At 49.3% G+C, this 17262-nt stretch overlaps 2 protein-coding genes across 4 annotated transcripts; both read right to left on the bottom strand.

Annotated features, from left to right (window-relative positions):
* Positions 1-20: 20 nt before the first annotated feature.
* Positions 21-11317, bottom strand: LOC114787104 (ras and Rab interactor 3-like). Its single transcript, XM_028974882.1, has 10 exons — positions 11047-11317; positions 8671-8938; positions 7484-7598; positions 7296-7368; positions 7027-7118; positions 5288-6757; positions 4634-4942; positions 4251-4382; positions 3156-3319; positions 21-3080 (listed from the first exon to the last, which is right to left on the bottom strand). Exons 1-10 carry the CDS (start codon positions 11091-11093, stop codon positions 2763-2765), a joined length of 2988 nt encoding a protein of 995 aa, XP_028830715.1. The 5' UTR covers positions 11094-11317; the 3' UTR covers positions 21-2762.
* Positions 11318-13772: 2455 nt separating this feature from the next.
* Positions 13773-16795, bottom strand: LOC114800891 (synaptosomal-associated protein 23-like). Of its 3 annotated transcripts, none has more exons than XM_028998767.1 (8): positions 16664-16795; positions 15401-15515; positions 14933-14974; positions 14799-14847; positions 14506-14623; positions 14254-14424; positions 13964-14108; positions 13773-13894 (listed from the first exon to the last, which is right to left on the bottom strand). In XM_028998767.1, the coding sequence occupies exons 2-8, from the start codon at positions 15455-15457 to the stop codon at positions 13835-13837; spliced, it is 642 nt and encodes a 213-aa protein (XP_028854600.1). In that variant the 5' UTR covers positions 15458-15515; positions 16664-16795; the 3' UTR covers positions 13773-13834. The 3 variants fall into 3 exon arrangements, with proteins under 3 accessions (XP_028854600.1, XP_028854591.1, XP_028854608.1); XM_028998758.1 differs by having other exon boundaries at positions 16533-16783; XM_028998775.1 differs by lacking the exon at positions 16664-16795 and adding an exon at positions 15218-15261 and having other exon boundaries at positions 15401-15504.
* Positions 16796-17262: the final 467 nt, after the last annotated feature.

Genomic DNA, 17262 nt, shown 5'->3' with positions numbered 1-17262 from the left:
ATAAAAATAACTCACCACAAACAATATACACACAACTCACCCCACAACTAATATACACACAACTCACCCACAACTAATATACACACAACTCACCCCACAACTACTATAAACATAACTCACCCCACAACTAATATACACACAACTCACCCCACAACTACTATACACACAACTCACCCACACAACTAATATACACACAACTCACCCCACAACTACTATATATACAACTCACCCACAACTACTATACACACAACTCACCCCACAACTAATATACACACAACAGAGCCAGGAAAAAAAACGGTTCTGAAAGTGCAAAAAATGAATGAACTGCTGATGGTTATTTTTTTATTTCCCTGTTGATACAGACATTCTCTTCTGTTCAACTTAACCACAGAGTTCTCCTTCTTTGTAGGCTTGTTTGTGAATGTTCTGCATGAGCTGCATGTTTTCGACATCAGTGATTTACAGATGAAACAGAACCAGAGGCTTGAGTTCAGAAGTGGCCATTAGCCATTCTGTCTCTTCATCATCTTCATCATCTTTGTTTGAGCCTTTAGTAGAGCAGAATATTTGTTTGCAGCAGAGCTTGTTACTGCCAAGAACCGAGTCAGGAACTCATTTAAAATAATGGCCACTGAGGACATGGTGGAGGAAGAGAGATGGTGAGGAGGAGGAAAAGATCTTCACAGTTCTTCAGCAGTGCTCATTACACACTGAGACACCAGGGCTCTGCTGTCAGCGCAGTAACAATGATTGATATATTCATATTGATCTGCCTTTTACTGTTAATAATGCGACAAGAGAGAATCAGGAGACAGGCGAACTGACCCTTTCTGAATTATTTAAATTTTGCTCACCAGGTCTCACTATCAAAATATGTATATTGTATGTATATTAAACTATGTTTATTATAAAATGTGTAATGATTCTATGTGTTTACCAGGCATGGTTATGGTAATATTTCTGCTAATGGTATTTTGTGCTCAAATAAAATCATTTAGATTAATTTGCAGTTTAACTCACAAAGCAAACACAGAAACAACCGTGAAGAAGTGCATCATCCCGTTCCTCCGGCTGGTAAGTAAAGCACCATGCTGTACCAGATCCAGCTCCTCAGACATGACAGAAGCCAGTAAGGAGGGAAAAAAAGCATGTCTCTGTATTCTCTTTCATTCACTCATGGCCTGCTGTGTGTGTGTGTGTGTGTGTGTGTGTGATTTGAACTATTCTGAGATCCATGTCACTGCAGTGACCCAATTACAGTCAAACCACTTGAGATTTGCCTCCATGGTCACCTGCGTTGCAAAGAGCAGAAGGTACCCCCATCACCACCACCTTTCATTGGAGCCATAATCAAGCCTAAAAAGTCCTGATCCGGTCCGAGTTCTCGTTTCACGTCCTCAGCATCCATTTTTGCATCTCTCTTGCGATAATTAAAATGCATCGCATTTAGCAGTTCATTAAAAAAATTACATTCGATAAGACATAATTACAACATACGAAACACTTCGTCACCTACCATCGAAACAAATTTACAAGCAGTGAATCACACAGAATGGATAGGTACTATAGACCAATCATTTACCGTGCAAGCTCAAACCAACCCGACTAAAATGACAGAAATTGTGCCCAAACTCAATGCTCCGGCCAAGATTTACAGCTCTACTTCTCATGCTCCATCTCCTGGAATTCACACACCTTCCTCATAATAACCACAGCTCAACTTACACCATTATCGCCCCTGACTCCATCCTACTCTGTACATACTTTGATTTTGAGCTGTGAACCGCCCATCGTGCCCTAGAAAAAGATCCACAGTGGACAAGAGGTCATAATCACAACAGCAGATAATTAATGCAGTTCAGTCCAAGGGCCTCCGGAGGTCATCACAGACTTTCAGATGTCTGGGTTTTGGATGTGAGTGGTCTCAGTGGCCCCCTCTTCATGAAACTGGGCCACCAGTTCACAATGTCAGAGAGAGACTCTTTCCTCCAGAAAGCTCTCCAGGCTGCTGACTCTCATATCCTGACTTCACCACCACTGTGATCAGAAACGATCAGACCAATCCAGATGTTTAATGAGAACCCTTGCATGCTGCTTCAGGTTACATTTGCACCTAAACGCTACAAAATCCAAATGTGTTTCTGTAGGGCATTTCTGCTCCAAATCTGCATCTCATCATCATGACCTCCACCTTTCTAGACCTAACAATGCTCTTCTCCATCTCAAACTGCAAATGTGGGTTAAAAACCAGCGCAGCTTGAGGTGCAGTGTGACGGGAGGGAGGCTGGAATATTAACTGGTGTTTCTCCTTTTATGTTCCTCTTAGCTGAACACTTCAGTAAAATGCGGAAGTGCATTTCAGTTTTAATCTGGAAGTAGAACCCCTATTAACAAGAGCCGAAATCAGAACCATGAGAGCGCAGTGATGGTCGCCATCCACGGCATCACCACCAAACTGCTCCTGGATCAGAGCAGCCACCAGGTGCCTCAGGACCGCCTTCTCGGTGCTGATGAAGAAATATAAAAACCAGCAGAATTCACACACGGTCTCCCGTCCTCCTGCTCTGTTTATTGGGAATATCAGATGTCCCGAGTACAGGTCAACTGACCTGGGACCTTGAACGTGGAGGAGGTCCTGGAGGCAACCGTCACCCACCGTATAAAACAGCAATGACGAATGATGAATAATCTGTGCAGAACCACGAGTCTCTGCCACCACACAGTGTAGTGATGAACATCAGACCAACACACACACACACAGTTCAGATCAGGCTCTCTGGTGGAGGTGAAGTCTCTGGTGGTTCCTGGCTCCGCTCCTGTGGTGCCGGGCGGTAGATGAAGCAGTACTCTCTCCTGGGCTCGCTGTGGTGCAGACCGGACTTGATGGCGAGGGGCAGTTCGTCTGGCGCCAGCGGCCGGTGCTGTCCATCCACCAGCACGGTCAGACAGTAGGAGCCGGGCTCCGGGACCTCGAACTTGTCGGCGCACTGGGAACACAGCTCCTGGGCACTGGTGTTGGGCTGGACGCCGAGCGTCTTGGTCCCGGACCCGGCCTCCAGGAAGGAGACGCTGATGAAGTCCTGTGGACAGGCCGAGCGCCCGGCAGTCAGCGGCCCTGAACGGGGCGGGGCTCATAGCTGCAGGGCGGAACCCACCTGGACAGAGGAGCTGGAGGCGCGGGCCTTGTTGAGGGTCCGGCGGCGCTCCCACCGGTGGATGGAGTCCTGCACCTCCAGACTGAGCTGCCGCGTGACCGGTTGCTTGTCGTAGTTCTTGATGTGCTCCAGCGCGCCGTACGTGGTGGTCAGGTAGTACGAGCCTGGAGGTGGGAAGGAGAATCCCGGGAACATGCCATCACCAGCCCTGCACTGACACCAGTTGCAGGCTCACTCTCCAAGATCACTCTACCCTGGGAGGGGGTCCCTCTCTCTATCACTCCTTCCCAACGTTTCTTCCTTTCTTTTTCTCTCTAATAGAGATTTTTTTGTGGAGTTTTTCCTTGTGTGCAGAGTGGGTGTCAACTGTAGGGTCTGTCAAAGCCCATTGAGACGTCCTGTATGTGATTATGGGCGTTATAAGAAATAATTGTTGTTGTTGTGCGTGTTAGAGATGTAAACATGCACTGGCCTCGCGATTCCATTCGATTGCAATTACGATTATCGATGCATCGCGATGATTGCCACACATTAAGGAGAGTTAAGGCCTCGTTCATTCGGACGTCTGAGCCAGGTGCTGTTTGTGGTGTCGGTTGTGGCGCGGACCGAACGCAGACCGCAGATGGCTTCAAATAAACGCTGCACGCAACGCTTTCTTGGCATCAAATCCTACCAAAAACCTGTTGAATGTTAAAAATTTACTAATTTTAAACAACGGCGAATGTTAAAGTGTGAAAAATTTTTTAAAACCACCGGCAGAAAATCACCCGGCAACCTGAAAGTGAAAGTGACTTGATTGTCATTGTGAGACACTGCGGCACACGTGTCCCCTGCTTTTAACCCATCAGTGGGCAGCCACGACAGGCGCCCGGGGAGCAGCGTGTGGGGACCTCAGCAGCACCCTGGCATTGTGGGATTTAAACCCACAACCTTCCTTACCCGCTAGGCCACCACTGCGCCCTGTTCTGCACTGCATCAAGGCAGAATCGTCCACATCTGCATTGTGATGCATCTCTGGTCTGGAGAGCCCTGCTTCTGAAACGCTCTCTGTGTTGCATGTGTGTGTGTGTGTGTGTGTGTGTGTGTGAAACTCACCCTCTCCCAGCTGCAGTGCAGGGTCCATCAGCTCCATCATATATTCCACATCCAGCAGCAGGGCGTTCAAGTTGCTCCGAGCCAAAACATAGATCAGCACCGGGAGGAAGTCATCTGCACCGTGGGTCTTTCCTACACACACACACACACATGCAGGTCTATAAATAAATACACACACACGTCCACCCAAACAGCGCAGCACTGGAACGAATGTTCAACACTAGAGGAAAAAGTCACAAAAACACACACACAGACACATATACCCAACAGCACGTCGCCTTCAGCTTTTAGGACGCCTTCTCCTTCACGTGTTTGAACTTACTCAGACCTACAGTGGAGACCTTCAGAAACTGACCCCACCCGATCTGAGGAAACACACGTACCTGAGCTGCTGACCGACATGGAGTCGTAGATCATCTTGCAGGTCTTGAGGAGCAAATCGATCTTCTTCTGAGGGGAGTACTCCTGGTGTAGCGTGGCCAGCTTCTGCTGGATCTTCTCCATGACGGGGGCCTCAGGAATGCTGGTGGTCACTCCCAGGTCGGTAGTGGTGGTTCCCAGCAGCACATGCTGGTTTTCACGCAGGGTCTTAAGCATGCCATCACGGCTGTAGATGTCCTTCAGGCAGGAGTACACCGCCTCCTTCAGCGGCTTCAGGACGCACTTACACAGCGCAGCTTCGATGATGACCTCTGTGAAGGAGACAGGACACTTTCATCCAACCAGGGGACATCGAAGGAACATCAGATGTTCAGAACTATTATACCTGGTCACATGATCGGCTTTTCTACATTTTAGCATATTGTGATAAAATAAATCATTTTTATACCAATATTGAATTTTTTACTTTTACTAAGAAAGTTGCTGCTGTTCTCGCTGGGATTGTGAGGATTAAGATGGGCGTGGCCTGATGGCCTGTCTTAATATGGCCGCGTTTTATAGTTGAAAGAGAAAATAAAACTACATCCCCTGGCATCCCCTACGCGTTTCAGCAATAATTACCCAGTGTCCTCAGCGGTTTGTTGTACTGCACTCACCAAGCTTCTCCTCGGAGTAGATGCCGGGCTCCTGCAGGTTCTGCATTTCAGCACTCTGGATCAGGTAGCTCTTCAGCTGCGTCATCATCTGCCGGATCTCCTGCAGCATCTCGGTGCTGGAACCATGCCTGGACATGGTCTCCAGCGCGAAGGCCCGGTGGTCGCGCACCAGGTTCCCGAAGTAGGAGCCGCAGTCGCGGCCGAGCTCCACGACGCGGTTCTGGAGCTTGCGCTCGCCGCACATGAACCCCGTGAAGACGTTGCTGAGGTGGACCATGGACAGCCTCTGCTTGGCCCGGTCCAGCATCACGGTGGAGGTGCGTTTGATGCCGGGGCCGCTCTGGGTCAGGGGGTCGGCCTCCTCCTCCGTGCTGCTGGTGGAGTAGGAGTCGTTGTCCTGGTTCTGGGGAGGGAACGCGCCGGCTGCGGCGTCGGGGGAGTACAGAGACACGTCGCCCGTCTTGGGCTCCACTGAGAGGGACGAGGCCAGGCAGCTCACTTCATGAGTGGCGGCAGGACCTCCCCTTGACCCCTGAGGGTGTGGAGGTGCAGCTGAAGGAGTCTGGGGGCGCTTCTTTCTTCTAGGAGGGGGAACTGGTGGCCCTGGCTTCTTCACTGGAGATCCCGGTGCAGAAGAGACCTTCAGAACCACGGGAGTTCCATTCCTGGTTGGTTCCTTTGCAGCTCTTCTGTTACTCAGCAGAGCCTCCATGTCCAGAAGAGTAGGCGGAGCTTCTGGGTTCTCCGCCCCGTCAGCCTCCACACTATCAGCCAGGCAGACAAGTGCCGCCACCGGCACTTCTGTGGCTAAGATCCCGTCCTCTGCCCTAGAGGGTCTCTCACTGCTCTGGTCTTCAGCTGGCTGCTTTTCAGAGAGCCTCCTCCGAGGGACGGGTGGCACCCGGTGCGACGGGGGACGGGACACCGGAACCTTCTTTCCTCCAGCGCTCTCTTTAGCCTTTTGCGGTTGGTCGTTTGAAGTCTTGAGCTGAGACGGTGTGTCTGGCCCCACAGCTTGTGGTGACTGTGTCACACGCTCCTCTCTCGGTCCCCTGGCTCCGCCCTCAACTTCCCCTTTATGACTTCCTTCCTCTTTTGCCGCAGCTAGGCCTGCCGGTGAGGCTGAAGCTGCCGGGGGCGGGGCCAACTCGGCCAAAACAGCACTGGGTTCTCCCCTGGCCTGCAGGGCTTTCGACGTTCCAGTGTGGCCCTCAGCGGCGCTCAGGGGTCGTGGGGGCAGGGGTGGGGGGCGCTTGTACTGGGGTCCGACTGAGGCCCCGGTGACATTGAGACTCTGCGTACGGAGAACCGGCTGGAGGGCGGCGGGCGGCAAACAGCCAACATGCTCCTCAATAAAGATGGGGTTAATGTACCAGAGCTGGCCAGAAGCGGAAGACTGGCCACGCCCACCGTCACTGGTCAACACCATGGTCTCTTCTGATGGGCAGTTCAACGAGGAGCCCCAGAATTCTGCGTTTAAGCAGCCAGTCACACACACACAACTGGTTACTGTTACGCTCACACAAACATACATGTGGGATTTAGGGTTGAGACACGCACTGAACCACACTGAACACATGAGGAAGTTTTGACATATATCAGATCGCCGGTATATTAAATGTACCTGCTGATGGACTTTCAGTGGTCAGCTGGACATCCACAGTGGAGGAGAATTATGGGAGCTGCTGCTCATTCAGACACACTCACTCACACACAGATATCTAGACCGTATAGCTCACCTGACCCTAGTGATGATATCACCTCCATGTCCTGATATCTGGTTGCCTGGGCAATGACCTGTGGTAACCTCAAGGTAAAGGGCAGAATGTCCCTAAGATAAAAAAAAAAAAAATCTGTCTTCATTTCCATTACGATGCACTGACCATTATGATGATACCATAATTAAAATACTACCTCTAAACATAAATGTGTGTGTGTGAAGTGATTGTCATTTTGAAACACTGCAGCACAGCACACAGTGACACGGTGAAACGTGTCAGATGCTTACCGACTCACACAGTAGAAAGCAATGAGCTTAAAGATGTTGTCAAAGACAAGAACAGATCCATCCAGGTAGATCACTGCAGGTGAAGTCAGAGAGAAGAGATCTCATGTTGAACAGATAAGTGAATGCAAGACTAAATTCATCACAATTTTCCTTAATCATCGGTTATATTTCTAATGCCAATGACTCACAGGACTTCTCCTCTTTAACAGCCAATTCCTGGATCTGTGGCGCCCCCTCGTGGTCCAGCAGCCGAACTGCCAGGAGCATCGTCTTCAGATGGCCATCCCGCCTCACTAAAAAGATCTGGTCCGAGAAACACACATCATTGCAACTGCAGCTGTGTGTGTATGTGTGTGTGTGTGTGTGTGGTACAGCCTAGTGGGTAACTCACATATGAGCTAGAAGTTTCAAACCCCACTTACTACCATCATGTCCCTGAGCAAGACACTTAACCACTTAGTGTCTCCAGAGAGGGACTGTCCCTGTAACTACTGACTGAAAGTCGGTCTGGATAAGGGCGTCTGGTAAATGACAGAAATTTAATTGTAATGTGTGTGTATCTGTGTTTTGACCTGTAAAGGTCTTGATGGTCTCGCCCCGCAGTACCTGCGTGAACTTTTAGTTATTTACGACCACGGGCCCTGCATTCCGAGGGTGCGGGGTCACTACTGGAACCCAAAGTACAGAAGGTCACGGCTCATATAGATCTCCGCAGTTGTGGGACGGCTTGCCGGTCAGTGTCCTGGACTCAGACTCAGTGTCAGTGTTTAAATCTAAACTGAAAACACATCTGTTTTCTCTGGCCTTCTTTTAAAGTCATTTATTAAGTCCACTTCATCACCCTGTTTTGCAGAGAGTGTTAAATTCACCTTAGTTAGGATGTCCTAGTTAGGGTACAAATACACCACCATAACCACATACTGTATTTCAGTACCAGTCGTACGATGCCACCGACTGCCGCTGCTTCTGTTCGTCCTCTCCGAGACACTGAATCAGGCGCCCAGACCACCTCCAGATTCCAATGACGAGACAATCAGATGAATCCTAGTCATTTACATTTAAATTTAAGGCATTTACCAGACGCCCGTATCCAGAGTGACTTACAACGTGCTTCCATGTCACCATGGATGGATGTCAGTTCTGGTTCACTAGGACCCCCAACTATGAATACAATCTTTTTATTCACTCTGTTCTAGTTTCTATACAGAAGAAGGTTACAAGTTCATCTAAATATTCTCTAAAGAGGAAGGTGTTGAGCTGCCGTGTGAAGGTGCTCAGTGACTGAGCTGGAAGTTCATTCCACCACCGAGGGGCCAAGACGGAGAAGATACGTACTGTATGTGATTAGATACGTGTGTGTGTGTGTCTGACTGACCCCAGGCGTCTCGCTGGTAAGGATGTGTGCTGATCTCTCCTGCGTGATCCCCAGCTGCAGCCATACGGGACACGTCTTGATGAGTTTCTCCAGGAGGTTGATGGTGGGGAGCGAGGCAGAGGAGACGACAGATGGACCAGGATGGAGTGCTGCAGCTGGATGTGGTGGTGGACCTGTATTTGGCCTGAACACGGGCGGTGCTGGGGGTCTGGAGAGCGGTGAAGAGGAAGGTTTGGACGTTGGTGGAGGGGGTGGTCTGTGCTGGGGGCTAGAGGGGAGGAGATGAGACTGGAGGTGAGAAGGGCCTGGACAGGTGAGGGGTTCTAGCAGCAGGACCTGATGGGCACGTAGGTTTGGGAGTATGGATGGATGGGACTGAATGATTGGGTGAGGACAGGGTGGAAGAAAATGGAGGAGAGCAGGAGATGAAAGAAAAGGCTGAGAATATAGGAGAAGGAGATTTTGGGGTGGAAACTGGACGAGTGGGTTTGAAGAAAACAGATGTGACCCTGGAGAAGAGTAGAAGTCCCACTGTGATAAGGAGTCAGCTGCCCACTGTAAAAGGAAGAGACCAGATGGGCGACCAAATGTACACTGTACAAAATTCAAGTTCTCTCAATTTTGCGGCATTGGCGGGAAGACGGTGGCCTTCAGTATTTAATTTTTTTACTGTGTACCTACAACAGGAGAGCGATTGGGTGTAGAGTTATGGCTGGTCGTCATGTTACAGTCGACCAACCTTGTGCCATGGAACTGTAAACAGTAGCAAGAATATTCATCTGCCTTTCGTGGTTTTGTCAGAAACCTGAGAAGAACCATTCATCATCGTCCTGACAGATTGGAAACTACTGAAATGTAACTCAGCATCTCATAGCCTTTTATCTCATTCAGCAATTAGATTCTCTCGCTCTCTCTTTCCCGTGACTGTTCTTCTTCTGCCATGTTTCTCCTACATTACATTCACTGGTCTCATATGGTGTTGGGGTGGGACATTTCCCATTTATACTAGTCCAGGCCTCATCAAAATGACAGAGAAGCTGGTTTACCACTTTATTACAGCCATTGTTCAGTTGGTTGGTGTTTGATATGGACAGTGTGAAGGCCTCCTACATCCTGAATTTACAGTACAGGCCAAAAGTCTGGACACCTTCGCATCCAACGTGTTTTCTTTATCTTCATGACCATTTACGTTGGTAGATTCTCACTGAAGGCATCAAAACTATGAATGAACACATGTGGAGTTCTGTACTTAACAAAAAAAGGTGAAATAAGTGAAAACATGTTTTATATTCTAGTTTCTTTGCTCTGATTACTGCTTTACACACTCTTGGCATTCTCTCGATGAGCTTCAAGAGGTCGTCACCTGAAATGCTCCTCCAACAGTCTTGAAGGAGTTCCCAGAGGTGTTTAGCACTTGTTGGTCCAGCTCACCCCAAACCATCTGGACTGGGTTCAGGTCCGGTGACTGTGGAGGTCAGGTCTCCACTTTTTGTTAAGTCCATAACTCCACATGTGTTCATTCATAGTTTTGATGCCTTCAGTGAGAATCTACCAACGTAAATGCTCATGAAGATAAAGAAAACACGTTGAATGAGAAGGTGTCCATACTTTTAGCCTATAATGTATGTCACAATTGCATAGCTATTGGTTTATTCCTCATGTGGCTTTTAATAGATTCATGGGTGTCATCTGTAAAATGAGTTGGTTACTGAGCAAGGAATTGTAAACAGTAGCAAAAAAATGAATCTGCCTTTCAAGGTTTTGTTACAAACCTGAGAAGAACCATTCATCATCGTCCTGACAGATTTGAAACTACTGAAATGGAACTATTTTATTACAGCCATTGTTTTGTCGGTTGGTGTTTGATATGGACAGTGTGAAGGTCTCCTACATCCTGTATTTATATCTGGGTGGCTTTTATCTGGACACTCTGTAGATAAATTATACCCACTGGGAACTAGATTCATGGACTGGACAGGACTAGTCAATAGCAACATAACCAGAGACGAAAAGCGTGTAGAGGATAAAAACTCAGGGCAGAAGAGTTGCTTTGCGTGCTTCACATGTGACTCACATCATGATGTCATCGCACATCTGGAGTCTGTTTCCAGTTTTCCTGCAAACTCAGCTGTTCTACAAGTTCTGAAATGTCGCCGTTTCTGGTCTCTTTTTCAACCAAGCGTCCCGAAGAGCCCAATCCATCCATCTGCGTCCCTCTTTCCCCCGACATTCTTTCACTGACTATAGCACCTCCCCCCTCAGCGTCCAGAACCAAGTGAAGAAGACTCGTTCAGGGCTGATATAAGGAGCAGCTGGAAGAGTCTGGAGTTTGGACTGTGAGTGTGTGTGTGTGTGTGTGTGTGTGTGTGAACTCACCCAGGAGACGCTCCTGCTTCCTCTCCAACTGCAGCCGTTCTCATCATTCTGACTCCAAACTTCAGCCTCAGTTTAGACCGTTGATCAAAGACGTCATGAGGAGAACTCCTCCATCGCGGTGGAACCCCTCCTTCCTTTCTCCTTCTCCGCTCTGCTCTCTCACTCCAGGGTTCTTTTCCAGCCGCGCTCCACAAAGCAGAAAGTTGAGGAGATTTTTCTTTTCATTCACTCCTCTCTCTCTCTCTCTCTCTCTCAGTCTCAACTTCCTGTCTTGACTCGAACCGCAGTGTTGTCAGGAAGAGGAGGACGTCCAGGGTGGCCAGCCAACCCCCACCAACCCCGACCCCGACACGTACACACCCCCACCTCTTCCTTTCTCTCTAAGAGCACGTCCAGCTCCAAAAACCTTCTTCGTGGACATCAGTCCCCGCCGGAACCCGTCCAGACTCCACCCTCATCCCCAGGCCTAAATGGATCCAGACACCCTCACCCTCTTAGACCCCAGTGTGGAATGTAGGTCCGACATATGGTTTCCCTCACGGGAGGAGCCGAGCGGCCCTATTTACTTTCTCAACAGGTCTCCGCCCCAAATGGTCCACCCCTGGGGTCTTCATCAGACCTCAGACAGGAAACACGAAGGCTGCTGAGATCAGGCTGCTCTGGTGCAGTGAAGTGTGGCCCGCAGCTGCTTCCTGCGTGAGGGAACTCGGTCAGAAACAACCTGACCATCTCCACAGACGCACAAACACACACCTGGGAGACACATACACAACGTGCAGTGTTGACGGTGTTGAAGGCACGGCCAACATCACATTTAAACAGGATCCATCTGGCTGAATTAAAGAAAGAAAAGGACGATGATAAAAAGAACATCTAAATAAGATTGCTCATAAAGACTTCTTTATAGCTTGAGGTTAGAAGATCCTCCTGTGGCTCCTGAGGCATGCCTGTTGAAGTCCAACACCAGCTCCTTGGCCAGGTTCTCCGTTTGCTTGGGGGTCTTTAACCCTTTAAACCCTATAATTCATACTTTTTCAGGTTTTAGCAGTAAAACCTGCTTCTGTCCATTTTTTCAGTACGACGTCTTCTTTCAACATGTGGTAGGTGTTTTGCTTTACTTTATGCTAGAAATATCAGGGCGTAATAACGCACGACCTTCATACATGTCAGAACCGCATCTCCACGTGCTGGCGGGGAAATCTGCAGAACGTGTTAGCCGCTCGGATGCTGAGGTCACAGGCAGATGAGCAGATAAAAATAACCGCGGCCCACCGATACAAAGAAAAGGGAACAAACGAATAACTGCGAAGAGTGAATCATGAATGTGACGTCTTCCGACTTCATTTGTAAGAAGTTTATTTATCGGTATGAAGTGGCACGTGTGTGTGGCGGTGCGAGTGTGTACGTTTCTGTGTGTGTGTGCGTTCGTACAGCTGCGGTAACTGCAGTTCACTTCACTCTGAACAGAATTAGAAATGTCTCCACCAGATGGATGGGGGGAGATTCTCTCAGTGCTGTCTGGAGGTTTGATGTTTAAACCTCCCGGCCTGTAGGAACCCGGCTTCAAATCCCAAACGGCCGCTGAGGTCCCCTTGATGAAGGTACCGTGGTAGGGGTGGTAGTAGCCTAGTGGGTAACACACTCGCCTATGAACTAGAAGACCCAGGTTCAAATCCCACTTACTACCATTGTGTCTCTGAGCACTTAACCCTAAATTGCTCCAGGGGGGGGACTGTCCCTGTAACTACTGACTGTAAGTCGCTCTGAATAAGGGCGTCTGGTAAAGGCTGGAAATGTAAAATGTAAATGTTCTGTGTCACCGTGTGCATCACTATGACGAAAAAATAATCAAGGGGCCATAAAACGGGGTTAAGCATCGGATCAGTTTGAAGTTCCGTGAAATGATCCTCTGGAAAGGCAGGTGTAGGTAAAATAAAATGTTCTGAATAGCTGAATCATAGGACAAAAACCAAGATGAAGTCAAGCCAATGAGAACTGAGGATTCAGACAGAACACGGGAAAAAAAAACGAAACAAGTCGCATACTTGCATGACCATTCAGAGACTTTTTCACTGCCAATAACCTTAATGCATAAAAGTTTTATTGTATAATTACATACATTTGCCTCTCATCACCAGTTACATTTAGAGAAGCTCTCAGTCGTTCATCCAGAATAAGGCCGCGGGCTCAGCAGTTCCCATGGAAACTAAATACACGTCCAGCTCATTATTACTCATTAAATATGTGCAGACGATCAAACAGATACAATCAAGATACAAAAATATCGTAACAACAGTCATTAAACCACAACAAGAAGACACACACGCAGAACTTCTGAACGTTCTCCCAGGTCGTTCCCCAGACTTTCAGCTACATAAAGCCGGGCCGACGTTGCAGCCGGTGGCCATAAATGGGCATAAAAGGGGCATTTACACACACACACTCGCTCACTTATACAAACTCTGTGCAATCCAGTAGGTCTGTCTCACATGTGAGGGATGGGCAGCTGATTGTACAAGCTGCTGCGTGGTGTGTGTGTGTGTGTGTGAGACAGTGAACAGCAGGCACTGGTGAAGAAGGGAAAGTTGGGTGTACAGTGAGTGTCTGTTTTAAGGCACTTTGCCAGATTAAAACGTTTTTTTTTAGTGATAACAGGGTCCGACTATAAAGAACAAGAACAGAACGTAAAACTAACATTTCTCCCTTTCACTCCAGCTTCCTCTTTGTTTTTTTTTAAGGCACGAGGGGAAGAGGCAGGAAAGACCCGTGTGGGTTTGTGGTGCGGCCCCTACAGGAGTTTGTTGGCTCTCTGGTTGGCCTCGTCGATGCGAGCTTTATTCATCTCAGCCTGCGAGGGAAGGGGGACATTTTAGTGGAGCTGCAGGTCATCCTGGGAGGTTCGATGGAAGTTCCTTACCTTATCTGTGATGCGGTCGATGGTCTTGTTCTGCTTGTCGATCTCACTGCCCATGTCGATGGCCATGTTTTTCAGGTTGCTGATGATGCCGCCGACCTGATCCAGGTTCTGCTCCATCTCGTCCTCGCGGGCATCATTCGTTATCCTGCGGAAAAGCCCAGCAGCAGACGTGAGAACTTAGAACCCTCGGAACTTCTCCATTTAACTGGGCCAAATGCAGGACCTCCATCATCCCAACACGATCACCACAGTGAAGGTCTGCCCCGCGAGCACGTGACGCTCTCACCCACCTCTTGATGTAGGCTCCAGAGGACGCGTGCCCCTGCGGCCCGGCTTGGCCATTACGGACCGCGCCGGGCTGGCTGGAGACCACGCCCCCTTCTCCGCCCTCGATGCTGGCGTTGTCGCTGCCGGTGCCCCAGGTGCGCTTATACCGGTTCTCGTTCTCAATGGAGCGGACCCTGACAGAACATCACGGACCAGGTGATTATGATGCCGACGCCCACACACACACACACACACACACACACACACACGGTTACCTGTCACAGGGACACACACACAAGCCACAGCACTTGGACAGGTCAGTCAGGTTCTTCTCGGCCTGCCGCATGTCCTCATTGATCTGGTCCAGGCCCTGCTCCACGTGCTTCAGTTGCTCTGGGGGGAGAAGTGACACGTACAGAAATCTCGATATTTATTCTTTTTATATAAAGAGACGGAGCCTTTCTACATATTGGACTGTGTATGGCTAAGATGACAAAGTTTACAAAGACAACATTAGAGAAGGATACAGAACCGGGACGAGTTCAGGAGGAAGCTGGACCTAACTCACCCCCCTGGTGCTCCAGCATGTCCATGGTTTTAGCGCCCGTGTCTTTACTCTGCGTCAGGGGGAAGAAAAGCTCATTCATTTACGCCATTTTACGCGGTCAGACCGACCCAAAGCGGAATGGACCCCCGCCTCACCTCCTCCGCCATCTGCAGCATCCGCCTGGTGCTCTCCAGAGACTGAGCAGAACAGAGAGAGGTTAGAACCTGTCAAGATGTTTCATGCGTGGAAAATTGAGAATCGTGCAGGATGGTTTTTAATTTTTTATTTATTGGGATAATGCGAGTAGGACGGCGGGATGGAGCGAAGCGGAGCTCCGTCCACCACCACGTCCTACAAACTGACTGCGGACACTCAGGTCAAAGGACACGGGCAGAGAGAAAATAAAGAAAGCAATGAAAAGAAAGTGTGTGTGTCTTTACCCCCTGTTTCTCTGTGCCACACACTTGTATCCCAGCATGCTCTTCTAAAGCAAAATCCATTAAGAGGCAGCAGAATGAGAGAAAAAAGGAGGAGGAGAAGGAGGAGGAAGAAGCAGCGCAGTTACAGCAGCAGACCAGATTATTAAAAAAATCTCACACACACACACACACACACACACACACCTCATCAGTCATCTGATTGGCCCTCGTCGTCATCTCCTCCACTGACAAGTTCGCCATCTTGCTGGTGTCGACTCTGGCAGTTTGTCCCGCTGCCCTTAACTCAACACTCTGTGGCCTGCAGGAGGTCAGAGGTGAAAGGTCAGGTTCTTTCTGGATGGTCCACAGTCACTGACTGGATGCTTCTGAACAAACGAAATTAGTTAAAAAAACAAACAAACAAACAAAAATCAAGGAGAACAAGAAGAATTTCCCTCATTTTCGCATGTGGAAGTAAAAACGCAGAATTTGAAAACAGGAAAGAGTCTTCCTGCTTCTCTCCTGCTCAGGAAACATCTGACGCACACACAAACACACACACACACACATCCCTCCATCTTTATACACCCAGTGTGTGAGTCATGAGACCCGCAGAAGAAGAGTTGGTTCTCGCGCGGTCATTACACGCCACAGCCTCTGCACGGGAGGGGGAAGTGGCGGTCACATGGCCGAGCGTGAAGCTGGACGTGAGTGTGAGGTGTGGGTGCGATGTGTCAAGTGTCAGTTTCGCCCAAATATTCCTTCCATCGTCCTACTGAAGACACAAGAAGACACACACGCTGCCAAAACACAGATCTTAGATAGGAAGAGAATCTGAAACACACCATCATAATACAGCAATATGTACACACACACACACACACACACACACGAGACAGACAGACACTAAAGCCTCCAACATTAACACACACCCAGCTTTTCTACACTAACCTGTTCTGTCAGATGAGCCAAAACAAAGGGCGTGACTCAGGCCCCGCCCACGGCCCCACCCTCCTCAGGTAGCCCAGCGCGACCCCGGTCTTCTGCTCACGATCACCGAGGATTTGGGATGGATGGTGTGTGTGTGTGTGTGTGTGTGTTTGCGCGCAGCGGGAGGAAGAGGTGGAGAACCCCAGCGTGAGAGACACATGACCAGTTAAACTTTAGACACCAGAGAACGGGACAGAAGCCGGAGCTCCGCCCACAGCTGGACAGGGGACAGCCCTGGACGTCCGAAAGTGGGTAAAAGTGGGTGAAAGACGGTGGACCCCGGCCCGAGACGGATTCTGTCCCCCAAGGCCCATCCCGCCACCAGGGTGACCGGGGAGTTTCTTACTGTTTACTCATGGTGGAAGGAGCTAGCCGCTAGCGTTAGCCGCCCCGCGTACGCCGGAGTCGCCGCTTCAAAGTCCGCGCAGCTGCTCTGCCGCTCCTCGGGCCGCGGTGCAGACGTCCGTCGGTACTTACTGCGTGTAAAGCCGGCGGTAAGACTCCCGCGGGGACTCCCGGGACGAACTGCGTGGGTCCGAGGCGCTTCCTGAATTCCTTCACTCAACTCCGCTCCGCTTCCTCCTCTTCCGCGGTCAGCGCCCCCTGCCGGCGACTCCCGCGAACTGCAGCCGCTACTGGACACGGAGCGCCCAACAACTATCGATGGACCCCCAACTATCAATACAATCTTTTTATTCACTATGTCAGATAATAAGAAGGTTACAAGTTCATCTAAATTCGACTTTATTGTCATCTCACCACATACAAGTGCGTAGAGAGACAAGATTCCGAGGGATTCACGTTGTGCAAATGTAAGCAACACACAACAAAGGACATTGTGCACAGAGCCATAAAATGGACAAACCAGGCAGGCAAGTAGCAGCAATGTGATAATATATCAGTGTACAGATATATTTAGTATATATAGTGTTTGTGGTATATACTGTAGTGTAAGGATGGACATCACGGGAGCTGTTAGCGACGGGCTCCGTGATGGGGAGAGAAGAGACGTCTGACACAGAAGAGTAGCTCAAAGAAGCCTTTTATTCAGCTGGCACCTTTAGAACCAGGTTCCA

Source organism: Denticeps clupeoides, chromosome 1, assembly GCF_900700375.1.
Source record: "Denticeps clupeoides chromosome 1, fDenClu1.1, whole genome shotgun sequence".
Lineage (NCBI taxonomy): Eukaryota > Metazoa > Chordata > Actinopteri > Clupeiformes > Denticipitidae > Denticeps > Denticeps clupeoides.
Note: the sequence above shows the minus strand (reverse complement) of the source record. Positions and strands in the feature narration are given on the sequence as shown.

Bases quoted from the DNA above. Each gene is read 5' to 3' on its own strand.
- LOC114800891 (XM_028998758.1), bottom strand. The intron at 14,975-15,400 runs GTGTGTGTGTGT...TGTTCTGCTCAG, and splicing joins CCAATCAGATGACTGATGAG to TCTCTGGAGAGCACCAGGCG. The intron at 14,425-14,505 runs GTAACCGTGTGT...ATGTTCTGTCAG, and splicing joins TGTGTGTGTCCCTGTGACAG to GGTCCGCTCCATTGAGAACG.
- LOC114787104 (XM_028974882.1), bottom strand. From the start codon at position 11,093: ATGATGAGAACGGCTGCAGTTGGAGAGGAAGCAGGAGCGTCTCCTGG. The intron at 4,383-4,633 runs GTACGTGTGTTT...GTGTGTGTGTAG, and splicing joins CATGTCGGTCAGCAGCTCAG to GAAAGACCCACGGTGCAGAT. The intron at 3,081-3,155 runs GTGGGTTCCGCC...GCCTGTCCACAG, and splicing joins CCTCCAGCTCCTCTGTCCAG to GACTTCATCAGCGTCTCCTT.